The sequence below is a fragment of the Carcharhinus amblyrhynchos genome, chromosome 25, assembly GCF_965287045.1.
Source record: "Carcharhinus amblyrhynchos chromosome 25, sCarAmb.v2.hapA, whole genome shotgun sequence".
NCBI classification, from domain to species: domain Eukaryota; kingdom Metazoa; phylum Chordata; class Chondrichthyes; order Carcharhiniformes; family Carcharhinidae; genus Carcharhinus; species Carcharhinus amblyrhynchos.
The window spans coordinates 9,745,802-9,765,862 of record NC_137348.1 but is presented as its reverse complement, the minus strand read 5'-3'; the positions used below and the strand labels follow the sequence as shown (position 1 = coordinate 9,765,862).

Here is a 20,061-nt window from a genome sequence, read left to right as displayed (position 1 = left end):
ATTCTTCCTTCTCAGATACCGATCCAATTCCGTTCTAAAAACCATGATTGAATCTGTCTTCCTCACAGTCTCAGGTAGTGCAATCTAGATCCTAACTACTAATTGCGTGACAAAGCTTATCCTCATATCTCCATTGCTCCTATGGCAATATAAACTATTGCTATCCTCTAAGACACGACATTGAAACATAGAATTTACTTGGGGGGGGGGGTAGTATACAGGCAATTAATGAATTATTAGGTGATCCCATTCGAAGTTGAGAAAATAGGATTGATCCAGCATAAGAGATTCAGACGCTCAGCCTTTTTCCAGTTTCTAACAAATAGTGTGCTGTGTGATGCTCTGACTTTTAGGTTATTTGCAGAAGGTGGTAACTATACACCACAAGAAATTTCAGAATACAACGAGAAAGTGGAGCAGAAAGTCACCAACATTGCCAAGACAGAAGGGACAATTATGGTTGATTTAGAAGTAATGGAGGCCCTATCCTTAGAACAGGTACATATTGAATATTGAATAAGAAGTCATTATTTTTAATGTTTTAGAACAAAATTGGCCTGAAATAAGGCTTACTTAAGCTTAGTCCAATCAGTTACCATGTCTCAATGTGGATGCATATGTGAAATAGGCTGCGGGTGTGATCTTCCCACCAACTTTCAGTGAGGTGAGGTGGTAAGATCAGGTGACAGGCGGACGATGAGAAACGTTTCCGGCTTCTCGCCTCCCCCCATCTTACCGGTCCTGTTTTGCCGGCGAAATCGGCTTTTGGCGCAAAGCCGATTTAAATATTAATGACATCATTTAAGTGTCATTACTGAGTCCCAGATGTTAATGTCTGGGATCACTTACCTTAACCCCTTCATGATGGCCTTGCCGGGGGGATTGGAGGTCGTTGAAGTCCCCAAGGTGGTCAGTGGCAGGGCTGGGCATTGCCCATGTGGCAGTGCCATCCTGGCATTGCCTGCCTGGCACCTGGCACTGTCTGCCCAGCACCCTAACAGTGGCCAACAGGCACCTTGGCACTGTCCACTAGACATCTTAACTATGCCAGGGGGTGGGGCCATAGTGGGGTTGGAGCTATGACGTGGAGACAGGAATGGGATTTCAGCTAGGGTGGCGATCGGAGAGGGAGGGAGGAAGGAACTCTGCCCAGGTGCGATTGGGATGGATGGGGACTCCGCAGGGGTGGCGATAGATGAGGGGAAAGGGAGGATCTCTGCAGATAGGGCCAATCAGCAGAGGAAGAAGGAACTCTGCAGATTGGGGGGAAGTGCAATAAGTGGTTCAGGGAGTGGAGTCCAATGTCTCCAGGGGGAAGGTGGCAGGAGAGCGCTGGGTGATTGGGGCACCTGCTCAATGGCATCCCAAGAGCCCTGCAGTTGGCTTTCTCAGCGAGCTCTGGTTCTGTCCCCTGAAGATAACTTGTCATCTCAGTTATGACTGCTCCATTTCCCTCTCATATTGCAACCTAAGGGGAACTGGAACTGGAACTGGAACTATGATCCTTATGATTGGGAGAAGGAGAAGGTGGTGTGTTCGGAAGCCTCTCAAAAGCCTGAAAATGCTTCCAAGCATTTAGCACCAGTCCTTGCTGACTTAATCAACTTCAAACACCCAAAAACTTCCATTAACTCAGGAATAGCAAGTAGATAGTAAAAAGCAACTCACCTACAAGTTGGAAGATGACGCCCTTGAATAGCATTGGTGGAAGAGTCGCTCATGCTCAGCTTGGCTTGGCTAAGAGTGCATTAACTGAAACAGTGGGGATCAAAATAGATCTAGTCTCAAATCGGTAGTATATGCTAATCTGCCCTTAATCTGTCCAATCTGCATATTTCCGGTATATAATGAAGCCGCCTGGGTTATTGCCCTCCACAACATAGCGTGTGTGTGGCCATGTACTGAGCCAGATGCCATTCAAGCGGCAGAGATAAAAAGGAAAATTGCAAAGGCTGGCAATGCACAGCAGCCCTGTCAGCATTTGAAAGAAAAACGTGAATTTGACTGCAAATATCCTACTGACACTATGGTGCGATTTTCCAACCCTTTCCACTAGCGAGATCTTCCACTCCCACTGAAGGCGATGTATTTAAATCAGTTGATTACAGGTCATTGTGATCATGACGTCTCCCAGTTTCCTGGCCTCAGAGAAGCTTTTCAGATGTCTCGTTTGCCAGATTCCACTCCGAATGAGAATCAGTGCTTGCACAATTGACAACCATAGGACCCATTGATTGGTACTCTCACCAGTCACCCAGAAATGTTCGGAGGGACCTGGTGTCCTTGTGCAAGAATCACAGTGGGTTGGTTTGCAGTGTAGCAGGTAATTAAGAAGGCAAATGGAATTTTGTCCTTCATTGCCAGAGGAATTGAGTTTAAAAACAGCGAGGCTATGTTGCAGCTATATAAGGGTTCTGGTGAGGCCACACCTGGAGCAGTGTATACAGTTTTGGTCTCCTTACTTGAGAGAGGATATACAGGCACTGGAAGGGGTGCAGAGGAGATTCACTAGGTTGATTCCGGAGTTGAGAGGGTTGGATTATGAGGAGAGACTGAGTAGACTGGGGCTATACTCATTGGAAGTCAGAAGAATGAGGGGAGATCTTATAAAAATATATAAGATTATAAAGGGAATAGATAAGATAGAAGCAGAGAAGTTGTTTCCACTGGTAGGTGAAACTAGATTACCTCAAAATAAGGGAAAGCAGATTTAGGACTGAATTGAGGAGGAACTTCTTCACACAAAGGGTTGTGAATCTGTGGAATTCCCTTCCCAGTGAAGCAGTTGAAGCTGCCTCATTGAATGCTTTTAAGGCAAGGATAGATAAATTTTTGAACAGTGAAGCGGGCGGATAAGCAAAGCTGAGTCCATGAAAAGATCAGCCATGATCTTACTGAATGGCAGAGCAGGCTCAAGGGGCCAGATGGCCTACTCCTGCTCCTCCTTCTAATGTTCTTATGTTCCTGGTGATACTGGTGGCAGACTGCCGGGCAGCAGGGTGGGCAAACAACACAGATCGTCATAGATATCAGCATGACTGGAAGACCCCATCTCTGGCCAATGGCGAGCTGCCTCCGCTGCCAGAAAATACGCCACAGAAAGCGTGGAAAATTGTGCCCTGTAGCTGAGAACAGGTCTATTTCATCCCTATATCCCCTTCAGATCATCAACCCTTCATGGCAAGCAAGTCTAATGAATTGTGAATCACAGTGTGATGTTGAATATGTTACTTTCATTTATTCTTTCAAAAAGTCCACTCTAGTGATCAAAGAGGTTGAAGACAAATTTGTGCGTTACACAGCAGATCTGGTCTTCATTGAGAAAATTAAACGATTTCTGACAAACACTCAAACAAGAATTAAAACTGAGGTAAGAGATGCTTTCTGAGTCAATGGGCTATTAAAGTGGACATGTTCTGAAAACCAAATTTAAGTTGTTGGTGAATCATAAGAACATAAGAAATAGGAGCAGGAGTAGGCCATCCGGCCCCTCGAGCCTGCCCCACCATTCAATAAGATCATGGCTGATCTGTTGTGGCTCAGTTCCACATTCCCGCCCTCTCCCCATAACCCTTAATTCCCTCTCTTATCAAAAACCCATCAACCCGTGTCTTAAAAATATTTAGCGAGGCAGCCTCCACCACTTCAACGGGCAGAGAATTCCAGAGATTCACCACCCTTTGAGTGAAGAAGTTCTTCCTCAACTCCATTCTAAACTGCCCCCCCTTTATCTTGAGTCTGTGCCCCCTAGTCCTACTTCTTGGCCTTTTGGCTAAGATCAAGTGTAGAATCATAAAATCCCTACAGTGCAGAAGGAGGCCATTCAGCCCATTGAGTCTGCATCAACAATAATCTCACTTAGGCCCCACATATTTACCTTGCCATTCCCTCTAAACTACGCATTCTGGGACATTAAGGGGCAATTTAGCATGGCTAATGCACCTAACCCGCACATCTTTGAAATGTGGGATGAAACCAGAGCACCCGGAGGGAACCCATGCAAACATGGGGAGAACATGCAAATTCCACACAGACAGTGACCCAAGCCGGGGATCAAACCCAGGTCTCTGGCACTGTGAGGCAGCAGTGCTAACCACTGTGTCACCGTGCCCCCAAAGAATGACTTAAGTTCCTTCAACTCTCAGGTCTGTTCCGATCATCAAATGGCTTTCATTTTACACAGGTGGGGAACAAATATCTAGGCTCACCAAGCAACTGCCCCACTGCATAAAGAAAATCACACATTCCTCTACATTTACTTCAGCCCATCCCAGCTGACTACAAACAAATCGCAATATTAATGGATTACATACATATCCAGTCAAGTTAACAATTTGGCATCATGTGGTTAGCTTGTGGACAGCTCTGGATCGTCCCATACTGTGTACCAGACATCGTGGGTGGGATTTTCCGGTGGCACTCGCCCTGAAACCGGAAAATTCTGCCTGAGGTCAATGGATTTTTCCATGATCTGCCTCTCACGAGTTCCGATTCCCATGGCAGGCGAGACAGTAAAATTTACCCCCTTACATTAATTGTCCTTGGGGTTTCACAATGAATCACTATACTCTGGACTTTGTTATCTCAATCACATTCTGGCCTCTTCCTTTAGTGGCGAGAGGCAGTGATGTAGTGGTATTGTCACTAGACTAGTAATCCAGAGATCCAGAGTAACGGTCCGGGGACCCAGCACAGTAGATGGTGAAATTTGAATTCAATAAAAATCTGGAATTAAGAATCTGCTGATGACCATGAAACCATTGTTGGAAAAACCCATCTGTTCACGAATGTCCTCTTGGGAAGGAAATCTGCCGTCCTTGCCTGGTCTGGCCTACATGTGACTAGAGACCCACAGCAATGTAGTTCACTCTGAACTAAATACTCTCCAAGGGCAACTAGGATTGGGCAATAAATGCTGGCCAGCCAGTGATGCCCATGTCCCACAAATGAATTTTGGGTAAGCGCAATGGCCTAGTGGTATTATCACTAGATTATTAATCCAGAAACTCAGCCGAAGTTCTGGGGACCCGGGTTCGAACCCCATCATGGCAGTTGATGGAATTTGAATTCAATAAAAAATATCCGGAATTAAGAATCTACTGATGACCATGAAACCATTGTCAGAAAAACCCATCTGGCACACTAATGTCCCTTAGGGAAGAAATCTGCCGTCCTTGCTTGGTCTGGCCGGCATAGTCAAGTTGGTCAAGTCCCATAAGGCCTCAAGTTGGTCAAGCCCCATAATGTTCGATCTGTGGTGCTTCAGTTATATGTGGCTATAGATAGGTAGCTGCCTTGGCCATGGTCAACCCCAGCAAAGTCTCTTCCTATACCAACTAATTTTACTTGGGGAATGCAGAAATGAAAGGAATACTTATAATTTCCCTTCTTGCTTGGGGTGCAGTACACTCTGGGATACACCCGGTTTGATGCCCAGTCTGATGCCAGGCTAGCTTAGGTGCTGCAAAAGTGCTGTCCTCGGGAGATGTTTCATATTAAGTTAACATGGCTACATTGCAGGCCGCCCTCAGCAACAAACAAGCCCTGGATATATCTTCCCATCTGGAGCAATTGGAAAGGAAGATAGATGCATGTGCCCACCCCAATCTGGACAAAGAGGTGAGTGAAATTTCTACTGGAATTACCTCTTCTTTTGGGAAACATTACTCCATGTTTGAGTGATTTTTTTTTTCCCTCTCTGTTTTATGCTGTTGACTTTTCCCCTCTTCTACCACCAGGACCTTCCTGGATCACCATCAAAATATGACACTCTCAATTCTGATAGACTGCTAACTCCTCAAAATGGTGGAAAGAATCATAGAAACCCTTCAGTATAGAAGAAGGCCATTCAGCCCATCAAGTCTGCACTAACAACTATCCCTATCCCCGTGACCCCACATATTTACTCTGCTAATCCCTTTAACATTCACACGCCAGGACATTAAGGGGCAAATTAACATGGCCAATTCACCTAACCCACACATCTTTGGACTGGGGGAGGAAACTGGAGCACCTGGAGGAAACCCACAGGTGCACAGGGAGAATGTGCAAACTTCACACAGACAGTGGCCCAAGCCGGGAACTGAACTCAGGTCCCTGGAGCTGTGAGGCAGCAGTGCTAACCACTGTGCCACTGTGCCGCTCCATTCCAGCTTTACGCTTTAGTGTATTGTGATGTGGTCGTAGGAGGTTTACCTTCTGTGGTCTATCTTCTATATCGTTTCATATTCAGTCCAGGGAACTGGTCCTTGACCTCACCATGCAAAATGGAGACACTGGATGCAAATCCACAGAACCAAATCCCTTCACTTGGTTTGTTGAAACCTTCTGGCTTTAATCCAGCAGCACACTCACAAACCCACATGGATCACAAAAGTTGACTGTCTCCTGTGTCATTGAGATGATAAAGTATCAGCTAACAGAGGCAGGTATCCTGTTAGCAGGTATCTTTTGTTGATTGCACTCTTGTAGTGTAAAAGCACTTGTACCATTCACAGGGGCCGATTTGGCACCCATGTCTGCTGCGTGTGTAAACTGCGATGAAGGCTCAAAATCCCAGAAGACTGTGAAACAAGATTGCCACCGGGGAGATCTCATTTCCCAATTTTCCCCGTACCTTTCAATGAGGTCCCTACCTATAATAGGCATGGGCACCATTTAAATACATTTAGCAGTGCTGCATCACAGCGCCAAGGACTTGGGTTCAACTCCCGGCTTGGGTCACCGTCTCTGCAGAGTCTGCATATTCCCTCCCGTGTCAGTATGGGTTTCCTCCCACAGTCCAAAAGATGTGCTTGTTAGGTGCATTGGCCATGCTAAATTCTCCCTTAGTGTACCTGAATAGGCGCTGGAGTGTGGCGACTAGGGGATTTTCACAGTAACTTCGTTGCAGTGTTAATGTAAGCCAACTTGTAACATTGACAAATATATAAATTTGATTACATTTCAATCGTATTAATGGGCCCCTCGTCACATGATGTCACCCCCCCTCACTAAATGTTCAAACCGTCAGCAAGGCTTACAACAGGGATTTAGAAATGGGATTCGCTCAGGGAAATCCCACCGGAGACAGAAAGATAAATATAAAACTGGGGGGAGAAGGACAATCCCAGGGCACTGTCCCCTGGTACAGATTGGCATTCTCTCATGACACAGGTTGGTACTACCCCCTCCTCAGATTTGAACTGCCCATGATGCAGGGGGCACTGCCAACTCTGCCAGGGACAGTGCCAGAGACAAGCCTTCTAGAAAGCCACAAGGGTGGGATATCCCTTATGTGTGTGTGGGGGAGGGTGGGGGGCGGCCAGTGGGGGTGGCAAGGACATATGCCAGTGAAAGGGGAATTTGCCTGGTGGGAGTGCGAGGGGGAACATGGCTGTTAAAAAGGGTGAAGGGGGAGGAATTGCCTGTGAAGTAGGGGGTGGTTGTGGTCACCCTGATGCTTGCGGGGTGGTCCCCCATGTCCGTGGGGGTTGGGGGGGGGTGTATCTTGAGCTCTGATCGGGGTTTAAAGATGGCTCCCGATCTCTATGGAGCAGACCTTGACGGCTCTATCAGTCCCACCCACCCCACCAGAGTTTTGGCGTAAACCACATACTCGAGATTTCTTTTGCTCTGAATGACTGAAAAATCTGGCCTGAGAAATCGGCCCTGCAGCTGGAGAGATAGGTTGGAATTTTCCAGCCACTGCAAGGGAGGATGGAGAATTTGGCGCTCAGCCAAACCTCCATTCTGTGTCGTAGGAACAGAGAGTCCTGCTGGCATGAAAAGCCGGAAAATTCTGGCCATGAATATTGACTTTCAGTCAGAGTCTGACCCTGTGAGAAATTATTGGAAAGCTTTTCCTTGGGTCTTTGCTATTGGGTCGGCAGGGTCTATGTCCTTTAACCACTTTCTCACCTCCCCTGAGCACCAGACTTTTATAACCAAGGTTTGGTGACATAGTCACTGTGCAACTGTTCTTATGCGCATTTTGGTGTATTTAAGTGCTCTCTGTTGCTGATCTTGATCTGTTACTGAGGTCTCGCAGTTGAAAAATAAATATCAGGTAAGTACATCTCAAGCTGGTGTTTGAAAATCACACCAGGAAGAGACATTGCTAGCTTTCTGGGGAAGCTTTTGCAGCCTCTCTTGCACTCTCATGAAGGAGAAAAATAGTTTGCTGTCTGATGGACATTTCTTTTCTCATGTCCGTATTCGCTAATCATAGAATCCTAGAATCCCGACAGTGCAGAAGGAGGCCATTCGGCCCATTGGGTCTGTACTGACTCTCCGACAGAGCATCCCACCCAGGTGCTATCCCATAACCTCACTAATCCCGCTAACCTACACAGCTTATTTATTTATTTATTAGTCACAAGTAGGCTTAAATTCACACTGCAACGAAGTTACTGTGAAAATCTCCTAGTCGCCACACTCCGGTGTCTGTTTGGGTACATTGAGGGAGAATTTAGCATGGCCAATTCACCTATCCTGCACATTTTTGGACTGTGGGAGGAAATCAGAACACCTGGAAGAATCCCACACAGACACAGGGAGAACATGCAAACTCCACAGTCACCCGAGCCAGAAATCGAACCCAGGTCCCTGGAGCTGTGAGACAGCAGTGCTAATCACTGTGCCACCATGATTAAGGGGCAATTTAGCATGGCCACTCCATCTAAACTGCACATCTTTGGATTGTGGGAGGAAACTGGAGCACCTGGAGGATACCCATGCAGACACTATGTCCCCTCGTGTTATGGCTAACACGAGGGGACATAGCTTTAAATTAAGGGGTGGTAATTATAGGATGGATGTCAGAGGTAGGTTCTTTACTCAGAGGTTAGTAAGGGTGTGGAATGTCCTGCCTGCAGCAGTTGTGGACTCGCCAACTTTAAGGGCGTTCAAATGGTCAGTGGCTAGGCATATGGATAACATTGGAATAGTTTAGGTTAGAGGGTCATTAGATTGGTTCCACTGGTCGGCGCAACATCGAGGGCCGGAGGCCTGTACTGCGCTGTAATGTTCTATGTTCTATGACATGGGGAAAATGTGCAAACTCCATGCAGACAGTCACTCAAGGCTGGTATTGAATCCGGGTCCCTGGTGCTGTGAGGCAGCAGTGCTAACCACTGTGTCACCATTCTGTGTCTCTTCATTGCCATTGCTGTCTTTCCACTTTAATCGCGTCTTATCCTCATTGTATAATGATTGCTGCTCTCACCTTCACTCTCCTTGTGAACTGCGAGCCTCTGACAATTAACATTCCCCACACTGTCTCCTCTTGCAGCTTTCTTATCCCTGGGTACCTTACCTCTCCAAAATGATGCCCTACCCCTCCAAATAATTCTGACAGCTTTAGATTTTCTCCTATCTGATCTAAAGTGCACACTTGGGGCAAACTTTTGCCAGCATGTCCGCCTGAGGTTCTTATGATTCCGCCCGAGGCTAACGGAGAATGCTGTTTTCCGAGCCTCACCCACCCCCGGAATCGGGACTGGTGTGCCGGTAGAATTCCATCCTTTGTGTTTTGGACATCTCATCCATGAAAGTCAGGTCAACCTGAGGCAGTTGCGCTTTAACATGTGAAGCTGCATCTGTGAACCAAGGAATTGCAATTTGGAACCCCCCATATTCCCCTCCCTGTCTAAATGGTGGCTGCCATGCTTGCGGGCAGGATTTCCAGTTTCAGACCTCTGCCACCATCTTCATAACAGTGACTCTCCATTATGGAACTTCTGTACTAAGAGCAGGGATTTTCTGGCCCTGCCCGCCACTGGGATCATCCAGCCCCACCGAAAGGCAATGGACTTTTGGCTCAGCTGCTGAGTCTCCCGCAGCAGATCCTGCCACGATGGAAAACCTGGCCTATCGCCAGAATTCTACTGCTCCACCTGCCATGGAAATTGGATTGGGTGAGGGGAGGATAATAGGAAGGTCCATTGATCTTGGGGGTTTTTCCGGTCTCGGGTCGAGCCTGTCATTCTTTAACAGAGACAGTGAAAATAGGGTCAGTCAGTGTGAGTTCTGTTACTGTAAGTAATATAAATGTGATATTATCTCTCCCAGTTTGTGCTGCCTGAGGAACTGTATCATTTTGCCAAAATTATTGGGGACATGATGGAGAAGAGGGCTATCTATCTGAAATGTTTGGTGGTAAGTTAAAACAATGCATTTGTGTGTGTTTGTGCATAACTAAACTAACTAAAATAAATCTCAAAATTACACTGCCTGAAACTCATTGATGTGGAGAGGATGTTTCCTTTTGGGTGAAAATTTAGAACTAGGGGTCACTGTTTAAAAATAAGGGGAATTGGGGCAGGCGTACCAGTAAAATTCCAGCCTTAATGTCAGGGGGATTAGCAAGGTAAATACATAGGGTTACAGGGATAGGGCTTGGGTGGAATTGTCAGTACAGGCTCGATGGGCTGAATGGACTTCTTCTGCACGTTAGGGATTCTATGATCCCCATCCCTCACATCATCTTGGTCTCTTGGCACTACCCAGTGTCCACAGGGAAACAAGAGAGTTTATTAAAGTAAACGGACCAAGGCATTTCCAGTGAAGACAGCTTTTTGTTAAGCAGATGCATGGTGCATACATTTCAACAAATGTGTGGGACCCAAGTTTTTCCTCTTCTATTGACCCTTCCAGGAAAGGCGTAGTGGCTGATGTGCACATGTGTCTTCAGTATATAGATCTCCTTTTGTTCCCCATTTCTGCTGCTTCCAGAGCCAAGATTCTCTTCAGGAGTGTATTCCCCTGCTGCCATCCTGGGACAAAGGCAAATGGCCACTTGTGGTGGCACCATTTTGTGCCGGCTTTGTCATTTGGATTCTCATCCTGCAGTAAAAATGTTGCAAGTTCAGCATCGATGGCAAGTTGTTCATCGTGATAGTCCCATATATGATATAAGCATGGCTTTATTATTTTTAGCTTTAATGGGCGCACCATTCATCAACATTAATCAACCAGAATGCCCCAAATTGCCCAGTGTCCATCATAAATTGTATAAACATTTTATCATTTTCCTTTTTCCCAGGAACCAGTCTTAACAGAAGTCCCCTTCCAAGGACCAATTGTCACAGCCACTCGTGTCGAATTTCAAACCAGCAAGAATAAAGTAAACGAGGCTCTGCTGCATCCCACCAAAAAGGGAAAGCCTGCCATTGATGATGTGGCTGTTAGTGTTGTCAAAGAAATACTAATGTAAGTGAGGATAGCTTCATGGTTTTACTCACACTGGCCAGAAACTAACAGCAGCATGGAATCATTGAATCCTTACAGTGCAGGAGGAGGCCATTCTTCCTATTGAGTCTGCACTGACTCTCTAACAGAGCTTCTTATCCAGGCCCACTCCCTGTCCTATCCCCATAACCCCACTCCTAACCTACACATCTTGAGACACTTTGGGCCCTATTTTACCATTTTGATTCTAAGTGCTGGATGGACTTGAAACTGGGAGTGTTTCTGATCTGACTTTTAGACCCGTTCTCAGGTGCCCCCCTATGCACTCTGCCTGAAAAAATATCAGCGACTCTGAATTGCACTGCAGAAGCCTATGGGCGGGGCTTAATGCGCCCGAAATCCTGCAGCTCCGATCGGTGCCTCCAACTGCACGTGTGCAGTGAAAAAAATGAGAGAAAAATGGTCCCCTGCCACATTGCTCCTGGGCCGTGTAATGCCTCCCACAGCCCCCATCCCCACAACATTATCCTTATCCTAACATACCCTTACTCCCCCGCCCCAACCCCCACTACTCCGACTGATCGTGAGCCCCGCCCCAACACCGCCACTGGTCACATGCAGAATGGCAATGGCCCCGTCCCCCTTCCCCCTCACTGGGCAGAGGCAGAGTGGCAGCGGAACCCCCGTTTCCCCCCCCCACCCACTCCCCACCAATCTGAGTGGAGCCATCTGACCCACCTCCCTCTACCCCGCCTGCCCCCCCCACATCTCCCCAAAACCCCACCAACCTGAGTCAGAGAGCCGCCGGAAGCTCTGAACGTACCTCCTCAGAAGCTGGATCACCCGAATCGGGCCTTTGCGGACCATGTCTGTTTCGTGCCGAATCTGGACAGGCAAAACGCGGTGGTAAAGGGGGAAGTGCCGGTAATTTTCGTCATGCAAACCATTAAGTCATTTGAAATGCATGCAGATGCAATTCAAGGGCTGTCGTGGCCGTTTCAGGGGCGATCGCAGCCATTTTCGGGCCTTGGTAAAGGGGGAACCGGCAGGAAGGCAGGCGCGAATTGCGCTACTTGCCTCACGCCCTACTTTACCAAGTTTTCGCGCCTGAAATCGAGCACAACTCGATGGTAAAATTGGGCCCTTAGGGGCGATATAGCATGGCCAATCCACCTAAGCTGCACATCTTTGTTCAGCAGAGGGGGCTAGGGGCATGAGCTTATCTCCCAGCATATTGGGAGATTGGTTGGCAAGCACCTCACCCCCCACCCCTCCCATTGACAGCTTCCTGATTGCTGGCCTCTCAATCACTGGTCCTGACCCTCACTGCGCCCCCCCCCCAACCCCAAATCACGGGCCCTGACACCCTGCCACCCGATTGCTGACCCCACCCCCAAATCGACGCCCTGCCCCAATGGCCAGGCTCTGATCCTCGACCCTACCACCTACAGGCCCTATGCAGAGTTCCCGCCATTCCCTCAACTCCTAATCCTCGGTCTGGCTCTGCCACCATCTGGTCCCCACCCGCTCAGGCTGCATGCCCACTGGACACTGCCCAGTGCCTAATGAACAGTGCCTGGGTGCCCAAGGGGCAGTGTCAGGGTGCCAGGCTGGTGTGGAGCTCCACTGATGTGGGCAGAAGCTTGGGCGAGCCTGGACAGTTGAGTCCCAGGCTCACTAACTAGATGCAGAGTACCTTCTGCATATTGCAATCAGCCTTATGACGTTTCCCAGTGTGAGGCTAATTACATCCAAAAAATGCATGAGAAGATCACTACTAACCAGAGACATCTCGCAAAACCCTTTTTTTACCTTGCGCTGACATTTCCTGGCGCATAAGCCTGGAAAAATCATGCCCCATATCTGACATTAATCAAGTTCTTCAAGAAAATAGCTAAATGTGTTGATAATGGACAAGCTATAGATCTTTTAAAAATTGGGGCTGGAATTATTCTCCCCATGTCTGCATGGGTTTCCTCTGTGTGCCCCGGTTTCCTTCCACACTCCAAAGATATGCAGATTAGGTGGATTGGCCATGCTAAATTGACCAGCCTAAGGTAAATGTATCGGGTTAAGGGAATAGGGCCTGGGTGGGATTGTGGTCGGTGCAGACCTGATGGGCCAAATGGTCTTCTTCTGCACTGTAGGATTCCATGATTTTCTGACTATTAATGCAGGCGGGAACCACCACCGGCAAACCTCCACTGCAGGCTTACCAGCTGTAGAGGGTCCATACAACAGAAAATCCTCCTTGAAAAGAATATTTGTAAAGACAGCATGCAAGAAGCACTACTTTCCACTTTATCTCAATACATGTGACAATCATAAATCAATCAATTAACAGCAGAGCCAAAAGATCCCACCACTTGAGTCACATGTAGCCTAGACCAGGTTAGGATGGCAGATAACCAGGTAGGTCTTTAACACAGTCATGGTCACCATTACTGAGAGTAGCTTTATATTGAATTTAAATTTCATCAGCTGCAATGGGGGATTGAACCCAACTCCCCTGAGACTGGGGCTTTGTCAGTGCAATGACATTATCACACCACCTTCCTTCCTTTTGAAGGGAAGTGGATGCATACTTTGAAATACTTAGAAAAAGGATAAGTGTCACAAGTTGGCTTATGTTAATACTGCAATGAAATTACTGCAAGTCCCCTCGTTGCTACACTTTGGCTCATGTTTGGGTACACTGAAAGAGAATTTAGCACGGCGAATGCATCTAACCAACACATCTTCTGGACTGTGAGAGGAAACCAGATGGCTGGGGGAAACCCACACAGACATGCGGAGAGTGTCCAAACTCTGCAAAGACAGTGACCCAAGCCGGGAATTGAACCCGGGTCCCTGGCGCTGAGAGTCAGCAGTGCTAACCACTGTGCTACCGTGCCACCCATAATAGGGAATGGGGAATGGCAACTTGCTTTTTCAGATAGTTGGCACAGGTCTATTGCATCAAACATTAAACTTCTGTAATCCAATGCTACAATTCTTGTTCAATATTAAATATATAATAATCCTATATTGTAGGAGCCGTAAATCTGAAACATTGGTTGATGTCAATGTTGAGGCAACAGACGACCAATCTACAGTTAGAGGTAAGACAAAACCACTCACATAGTGAACAAAGAAGTAATAGCTGGGCAGCAAGTTTGATTAGTTCAATGAAAATTGCAGAGCAAAGAATTACCACCATCTCTGTAAATTAAAGAAGCGGTGATAATGTACCATGAAATTTGGCTGCTGTACACCTGGGTTAGGGTAGGGAGCTAAAATAAATCAACTTTCCAGTGCCTCCATCTAGACAAGTGTATATGTGTACATATCAGGTAGGAGGCTTAACTTAACATCACTCACATTCAAATATGCTTCTGAAACTGTTGAAACTAACACACAGTAAAAAGTCTGACAACACCAGGTTTTAGTCCAACCTATTTATTTGATAATATACTCACAAGCTTTCGAGGGGACTGCCTCTTCGTCAGGTGAATGGAGAGTTCTGGCCTCAGACAGAGCATATAAAGCACAGACAGTTTAGAGATTACTGATTAAAATGCGAATTTAATCGCATTTTAATCAGTAATCTCTAAACTGTCTGTGCTTTATATGCTCTGTCTGAGGCCAGAACTCTCCATTCACCTGACGAAGAGGCAGTCCCCTCGAAAGCTTGTGAGTATATTATCAAATAAATAGGTTGGACTAAAACCTGGTGTTGTCAGACTTTTTACTGTGTTTACGCCAGTCCAACGCCGGCATACCCACATCGAAACTAACACATGCAGATTACTTGAGTGTTGGCAACTCCCCAGAGGAACCATTAAACCAACTTAATTTTCATAACAAATTTGTTTCATACCATCTTTTTGTTATAGTATTTGACTGTACATCCTCCCCTGAAATGAATAGATTTTGGATGTGTCAGGGAAACATGTCACATTTGTTTGTCAATTGCCAAGGAATTCTCAAATTATGTTTTTTCTCTTTCCCAATTTTGATTCCTTATCTCCCCTCATTACCCAAAGATATGCATTGGAGACCAACCCTACCCTAGCATCGCCCAAGCACCGCCTGGCAGAAGTCTCTAAATCCCAATCCCAATCAGAAATGGGAAGTCTACTTGATTTTTCTCCAGGGACATCCAGGTGGAATCTTCACCAAATCAGGATGACTTGGGAGCCCTTAAAAATGGCAGACAGGTCCTGATTTCAAGATTCCTCCTACTCCATCCCAGGCTGTCTGATTTTCAGGAGAGGCTCTAAAGCAGGGGTTCCCAAACTGGGGTCCGCAAAATCATAGTGTTTCATGAGAGTCCTCCTGAGAATCCGTGGAAGCTTCAGCAGCCAAATGACTAAAAGGCAGTATTGTTTTTTAAACCTTAAAAAAAGTGCATGAACCAAAATGTCAATCAAGTCAGCTGAAGAAGCAAAGATTCAAGAAAGGCAAAGGTCACAAATCAAAGGACAAAAGATTAAATTGACCAATCAAAGCCTGCTCTTTCTGCATACAGCCAATTAACCCTATAATAACAAAGCAATAAAAGTGTTAATCATCCAAGCCCTTTAAAGTACTAATATCTGAAGCCACAAACCCTTGACACCATTTAACCTTGGGTAAGTAAGCATTGTGAAATTGACCAGAGTTCAGAGTAAGAGCTGTCAATCAAACAATGTTTTGCCTGGGGTACTGCTGTTTCAACAAGAGTAATGGATGTCGTGGCTCTCAGCAAACTATACATAATGAGGCTTGGCTGAGAGCCCTGACACAGCTGCACCCCCTGTAAAATATTGCTTAATTGACAGCTCTGGATCTCCATGAAATTGATTGCAGGGGTAAAGGCTTATTAAGATCAATGAGCATGGACATGTCATAGCTTGGCACAGGGACCATAGGTGAGGGCATAGCTTGGCATGAGGGCCATATGAGACCATAGGTGGTGGGTGGGAGCACAACTTGGCACGGTGGCTATGAGGGGTCCATTGTGGGTTGGCAAAGTTGGAGAGTTTGCCATGAAAGGTATGAAGCGCGATGGGGATGGGTAGAGGTTTTTGAATTGGCATGAAAGTGGTATGGGGACTGTGTGTGAAAGTGTGAGGGCTAAAAGGGCCTAATATTCAATAAAATAATGGAACAAAGTCCCAGAGCACCAAAGTGGGCAGTGTAACCAGTTTACCTTGGCACAGAACAGCCCCTGTGCCTACCTCCGAATTGTTTTGGGAGGCATGACTGAATCCAGTTAGCTGCTGCCCTCTCAAATGAAACCCTTCCTTTGTAAACACTTTCTCCCAACTCCACTAACCACCTCTAAGGTGAAAATCTAGTCCAAAGAGACTAATTACAACTTGCTTGTCACCATCGCTGTTCAGATCAGTAAACATAGCACAGAGTGAAAATATAACTTCATAGAATCCCTGCAGTGCCAAAGGAGACCATTCGGCCCATCAAATCTGCGCATTGGGCTACTGAAGTGGAGTGACCCTTCCTGACTTGAAACATTGGCTCTATTCTTTCTCCACAGATGCTGTCAGACCTACTAAGTTTTTCCAGCATGTTTCAGATTCCAGCATCCGCAGTATTTAGCTTTTATAGTTACCAAAAATATCAGTAGGTATGTGGAATGTTAGCAGCAGCTTCATTAAAAAATCATTTTGCCTCTTCCCTCACTTCAACAGGTTCTGGATTGTCATCTGTTTCTGGTTCCCCAAATTTACGCTCTCTCGGGATGTCTTCCAGAGCGCAAAAGGTAGCTTCAGCAGCTAGGTCAGTAAAAGTAAATTAGTGCTCAAACCTTGTATTTTGGTCACAGTTAAATCTTTAAGGTTTTAATTTACCTTGTCTAATTTTTAAATGTCCATTCATTCCTACTATTTGGACTACATCTTTAAAGTTAGCTCAGCGGGTGATGGAGGAGGAAAGGGATGGCTCTTCACTACCTCACTACCTTAACATTGAAGAAGTGGCTGTTCTCAGCCTTTAGCAGGAACAGTTACTCTCTTTATTCGCTCCAAGGGCCTTAGCCATTTGAACCTGGTACAATTCTCCCCATTTGCATGTTCTCCCCATGTCTGTGTGTGTTTCCTCCGGGTGCTGCAGTTTCCTCCCATTGTCCAAAGATGTGCAGGTTAGGTGGATTAGCTGAGCTAAATTGATCTGGTTTGGTTTGATTTATTGTTGTCACATGTATTAGTATACAGTGAAAAATATTCTTTCTTGCGCACTGTGCAAAGCACACCGTTCATAGAGCACACAGGGGAGAAGGAATGAGAGAGTGTAGTATGTAGTGCTACAGTCGTAGCTGGAGGGTAGAGAAAGATCAACTTAATATGAGGTAGGTCTATTCTAACATCTGATGGCAGCAATGTGTGGGGTTACAGGGACAGGGCAGGAAAGAGAAACTGGACAAGGTACTGGGTCAGAAAGTCAGTACGGCCTTGATGGGTCGAATGGCCTCTTCTGCCCTGTAGGGATTCTGTGATTCCCTTTGGAGGTTCCAAGGCTTTGCCAGAACAAGGTAATTAATCTCAGAGGGTACCAATTACCTTCTTAAGAGGCATGATCATTCCATCAGAAACCAAAGACATCCCAAAAAGGGGTCATTGGTCAGGAGTCAGTGCTGGGGCCACAACTTTTCACAATATACGTTAACAATTTGGAAGAAGGAACTGCAGGCACTGTTGTTAAGTTTGCAGATGATACAAAGATATGTAGAGGGACAGATAGTATTGAGGAAACAGGGGTCTGCAGAAGGACTTGGATAGGTTAGGAGAGTGGGCAAAGAAGTGGCAGATGGAATACAATGTGAAAAAGTGTGAGGTTTTGCACTTTGGAAGGAGAAATGGAGGCACAGATTATTTTCTAAATGGGAAAATGCTTAGGAAATCAGAAACACAAAGAGACTTCCAGATTCTCTTCAGGTTACCTTGCAGGTTCAGTCGGCAGTTATGAAGACAAATGCAATGTTAGCATTCATGTTGAGAGGACTAGAATACAAGAGCAGGGATGTACTTCTGAGGGTGTATAAGGCTCTGGTCAGACCCCATTTGGAGTATTGTGAGCAGTTTTGGGCCCCATCTCTAAGGAACGATGTGTTGGCCTTGGAAAAGATCCACAGGAGGTTCACAAGAATGATCCCTGAATGAAGACCTTGTCATATGAGGAACGGTTGAAGACTCTGGGTTTGTACTCATTAGAGTTTAGAAGGATAAGGGGATGGATCTTATTAAGACTTATATGATACTATGAGGTCTGGATAGAGTGGATGTGGAGAGGATGTTTCCACTAGTAGGAAAGACTAGAACCAGAGGGCACAACATCAGGCGAAAGATACAATCCTTTAAAACAGAAATGAGGAGGAATTTCTTCAGTCATAGAGTGGTGAATCTGTGGAACTCTTTGGCGCAGAAGGCTGTGGAGACCAGGCATTGAATGTCTTTAAGACAGAGGTAAATAGGTTCTTGATTAATATGGGGATCAGGGCTTATGGGGAAAAGGCAGGAGAATGGGGATGAGAAAAATATCAGCCATGATTGAATGACAGAGCAGACTCAATGGGCCAAGTGGCCTAATTCTGCTCCTATGTCTTATGGTCTTATGGTCTCATTAAAAAAGAATTATTTTAGACTGGGACAGTGACAAAGCCTGTTTCAACAAGAGGATTGGAAGTCTTGGCTCTCAGCAAAGCATACATAATAAGGCTTGGCTGAGAGCCCAGACATCCAAAACTCTTGCTGATACAGCTGCACCCCGTGGAAAATATTGGTCAATTGACAGCTCTGGCTCTCCATGAAATTGATTGCAGAGTTAAATGTTTATTAAGGTCAGTGGCCAAGGACATGCCATAGATTGACATATGGACTATGGAGGTAACTGAGGGCATAGCTTGGCATAAGGGTTTATGGGGCTACAGGTGGTAGATGAGGGCATAACTTGACATGGTGGGCAAGAACTGCCAGCTCAGTTTTGGTGTGTACCTGGCGGTTTCACCATGCGACCTCCAGCCACCAACTGCCCCATGCAGTGCAACTAGAGGGATATGGGCCAAATGCGGGCAATTGGGACTAGCTTAGGGGTTTAAAAAAAGCGGCATGGACACGTTGGGCCGAAGGACCTGTTTCCATGCTGTAAAGCTCTATGACTCTATGAGCCTGCTCTGTAATTCAACGAGATCATGGCTCATCTGATGTGATAATCCTCAACTCCACTTTCCTGCCTTATCCCCTTGATTCCCTTATTGATTAAAAACCTGTCTATTTCAATCTTGAACATCCTAAACAACTCAGCCTCTACAGCCTTCTGTGGTAAATAGTTCCATAGATTCATGAACTTCTAAGAGAAGAAATTTTTCATCATCTCCTCAATGGGTGACCCCTTACTCTGAGACTATGCCCTCTGGTCCAAGACTCTCCCACAAGGGGAAACAACCTCTCAGTATCTACTCTGTCTGGCCCCCTGAGAATCCGATATGTCTCAATAAGGTTGCCTCTCATCACCAGGATTAAAAATATTTCAGGTCAACTTGCTGTCTTTGTCCACTGAGATGTGAGTACAAAATAGATATGGTGCCAGCAGATAATTATTTCCTGACCTTTGCCACTAGTCTTGATCCTCTTGCTTCCCTGTCATAGAATCATAGACTCCCTAAAGTGAAGAAGGCCATTCAGCCCATTGAGTCTGCATCGACCACAATCTCACCCAGGCCTACCACCTTGACCCCACGTCCTGCTAATCCCCCTGACACTAAGGGGCAACTTAGCATGGCCAATCAACCTAACCTGCACATCTTTGGACTGTGGGAAGAAACTGGAGCATCCGGACGAAACCCACGCAGACACGGGGAGAACGTGCAACTCCACACAAACAGTGACCTGAGGCTGGAATTGAACCCGGATCCCT

At 46.2% G+C, this 20,061-nt stretch overlaps 1 protein-coding gene across 1 annotated transcript in view; it reads left to right on the top strand.

The window, feature by feature from the left end:
• Window positions 1-20,061, top strand: part of ccdc180 (coiled-coil domain containing 180) — a 122,256-nt gene that overhangs the window by 81,714 nt on the left and 20,481 nt on the right. The window contains exons 25-31 of the mRNA XM_080211780.1: window positions 354-498; window positions 3,254-3,370; window positions 5,521-5,619; window positions 10,051-10,137; window positions 11,024-11,190; window positions 14,203-14,270; window positions 16,842-16,929. Of these exons, the coding sequence (XP_080067906.1) occupies window positions 354-498; window positions 3,254-3,370; window positions 5,521-5,619; window positions 10,051-10,137; window positions 11,024-11,190; window positions 14,203-14,270; window positions 16,842-16,929 (771 nt within the window). The remainder of the gene's footprint in view (window positions 1-353; window positions 499-3,253; window positions 3,371-5,520; window positions 5,620-10,050; window positions 10,138-11,023; window positions 11,191-14,202; window positions 14,271-16,841; window positions 16,930-20,061) is intronic.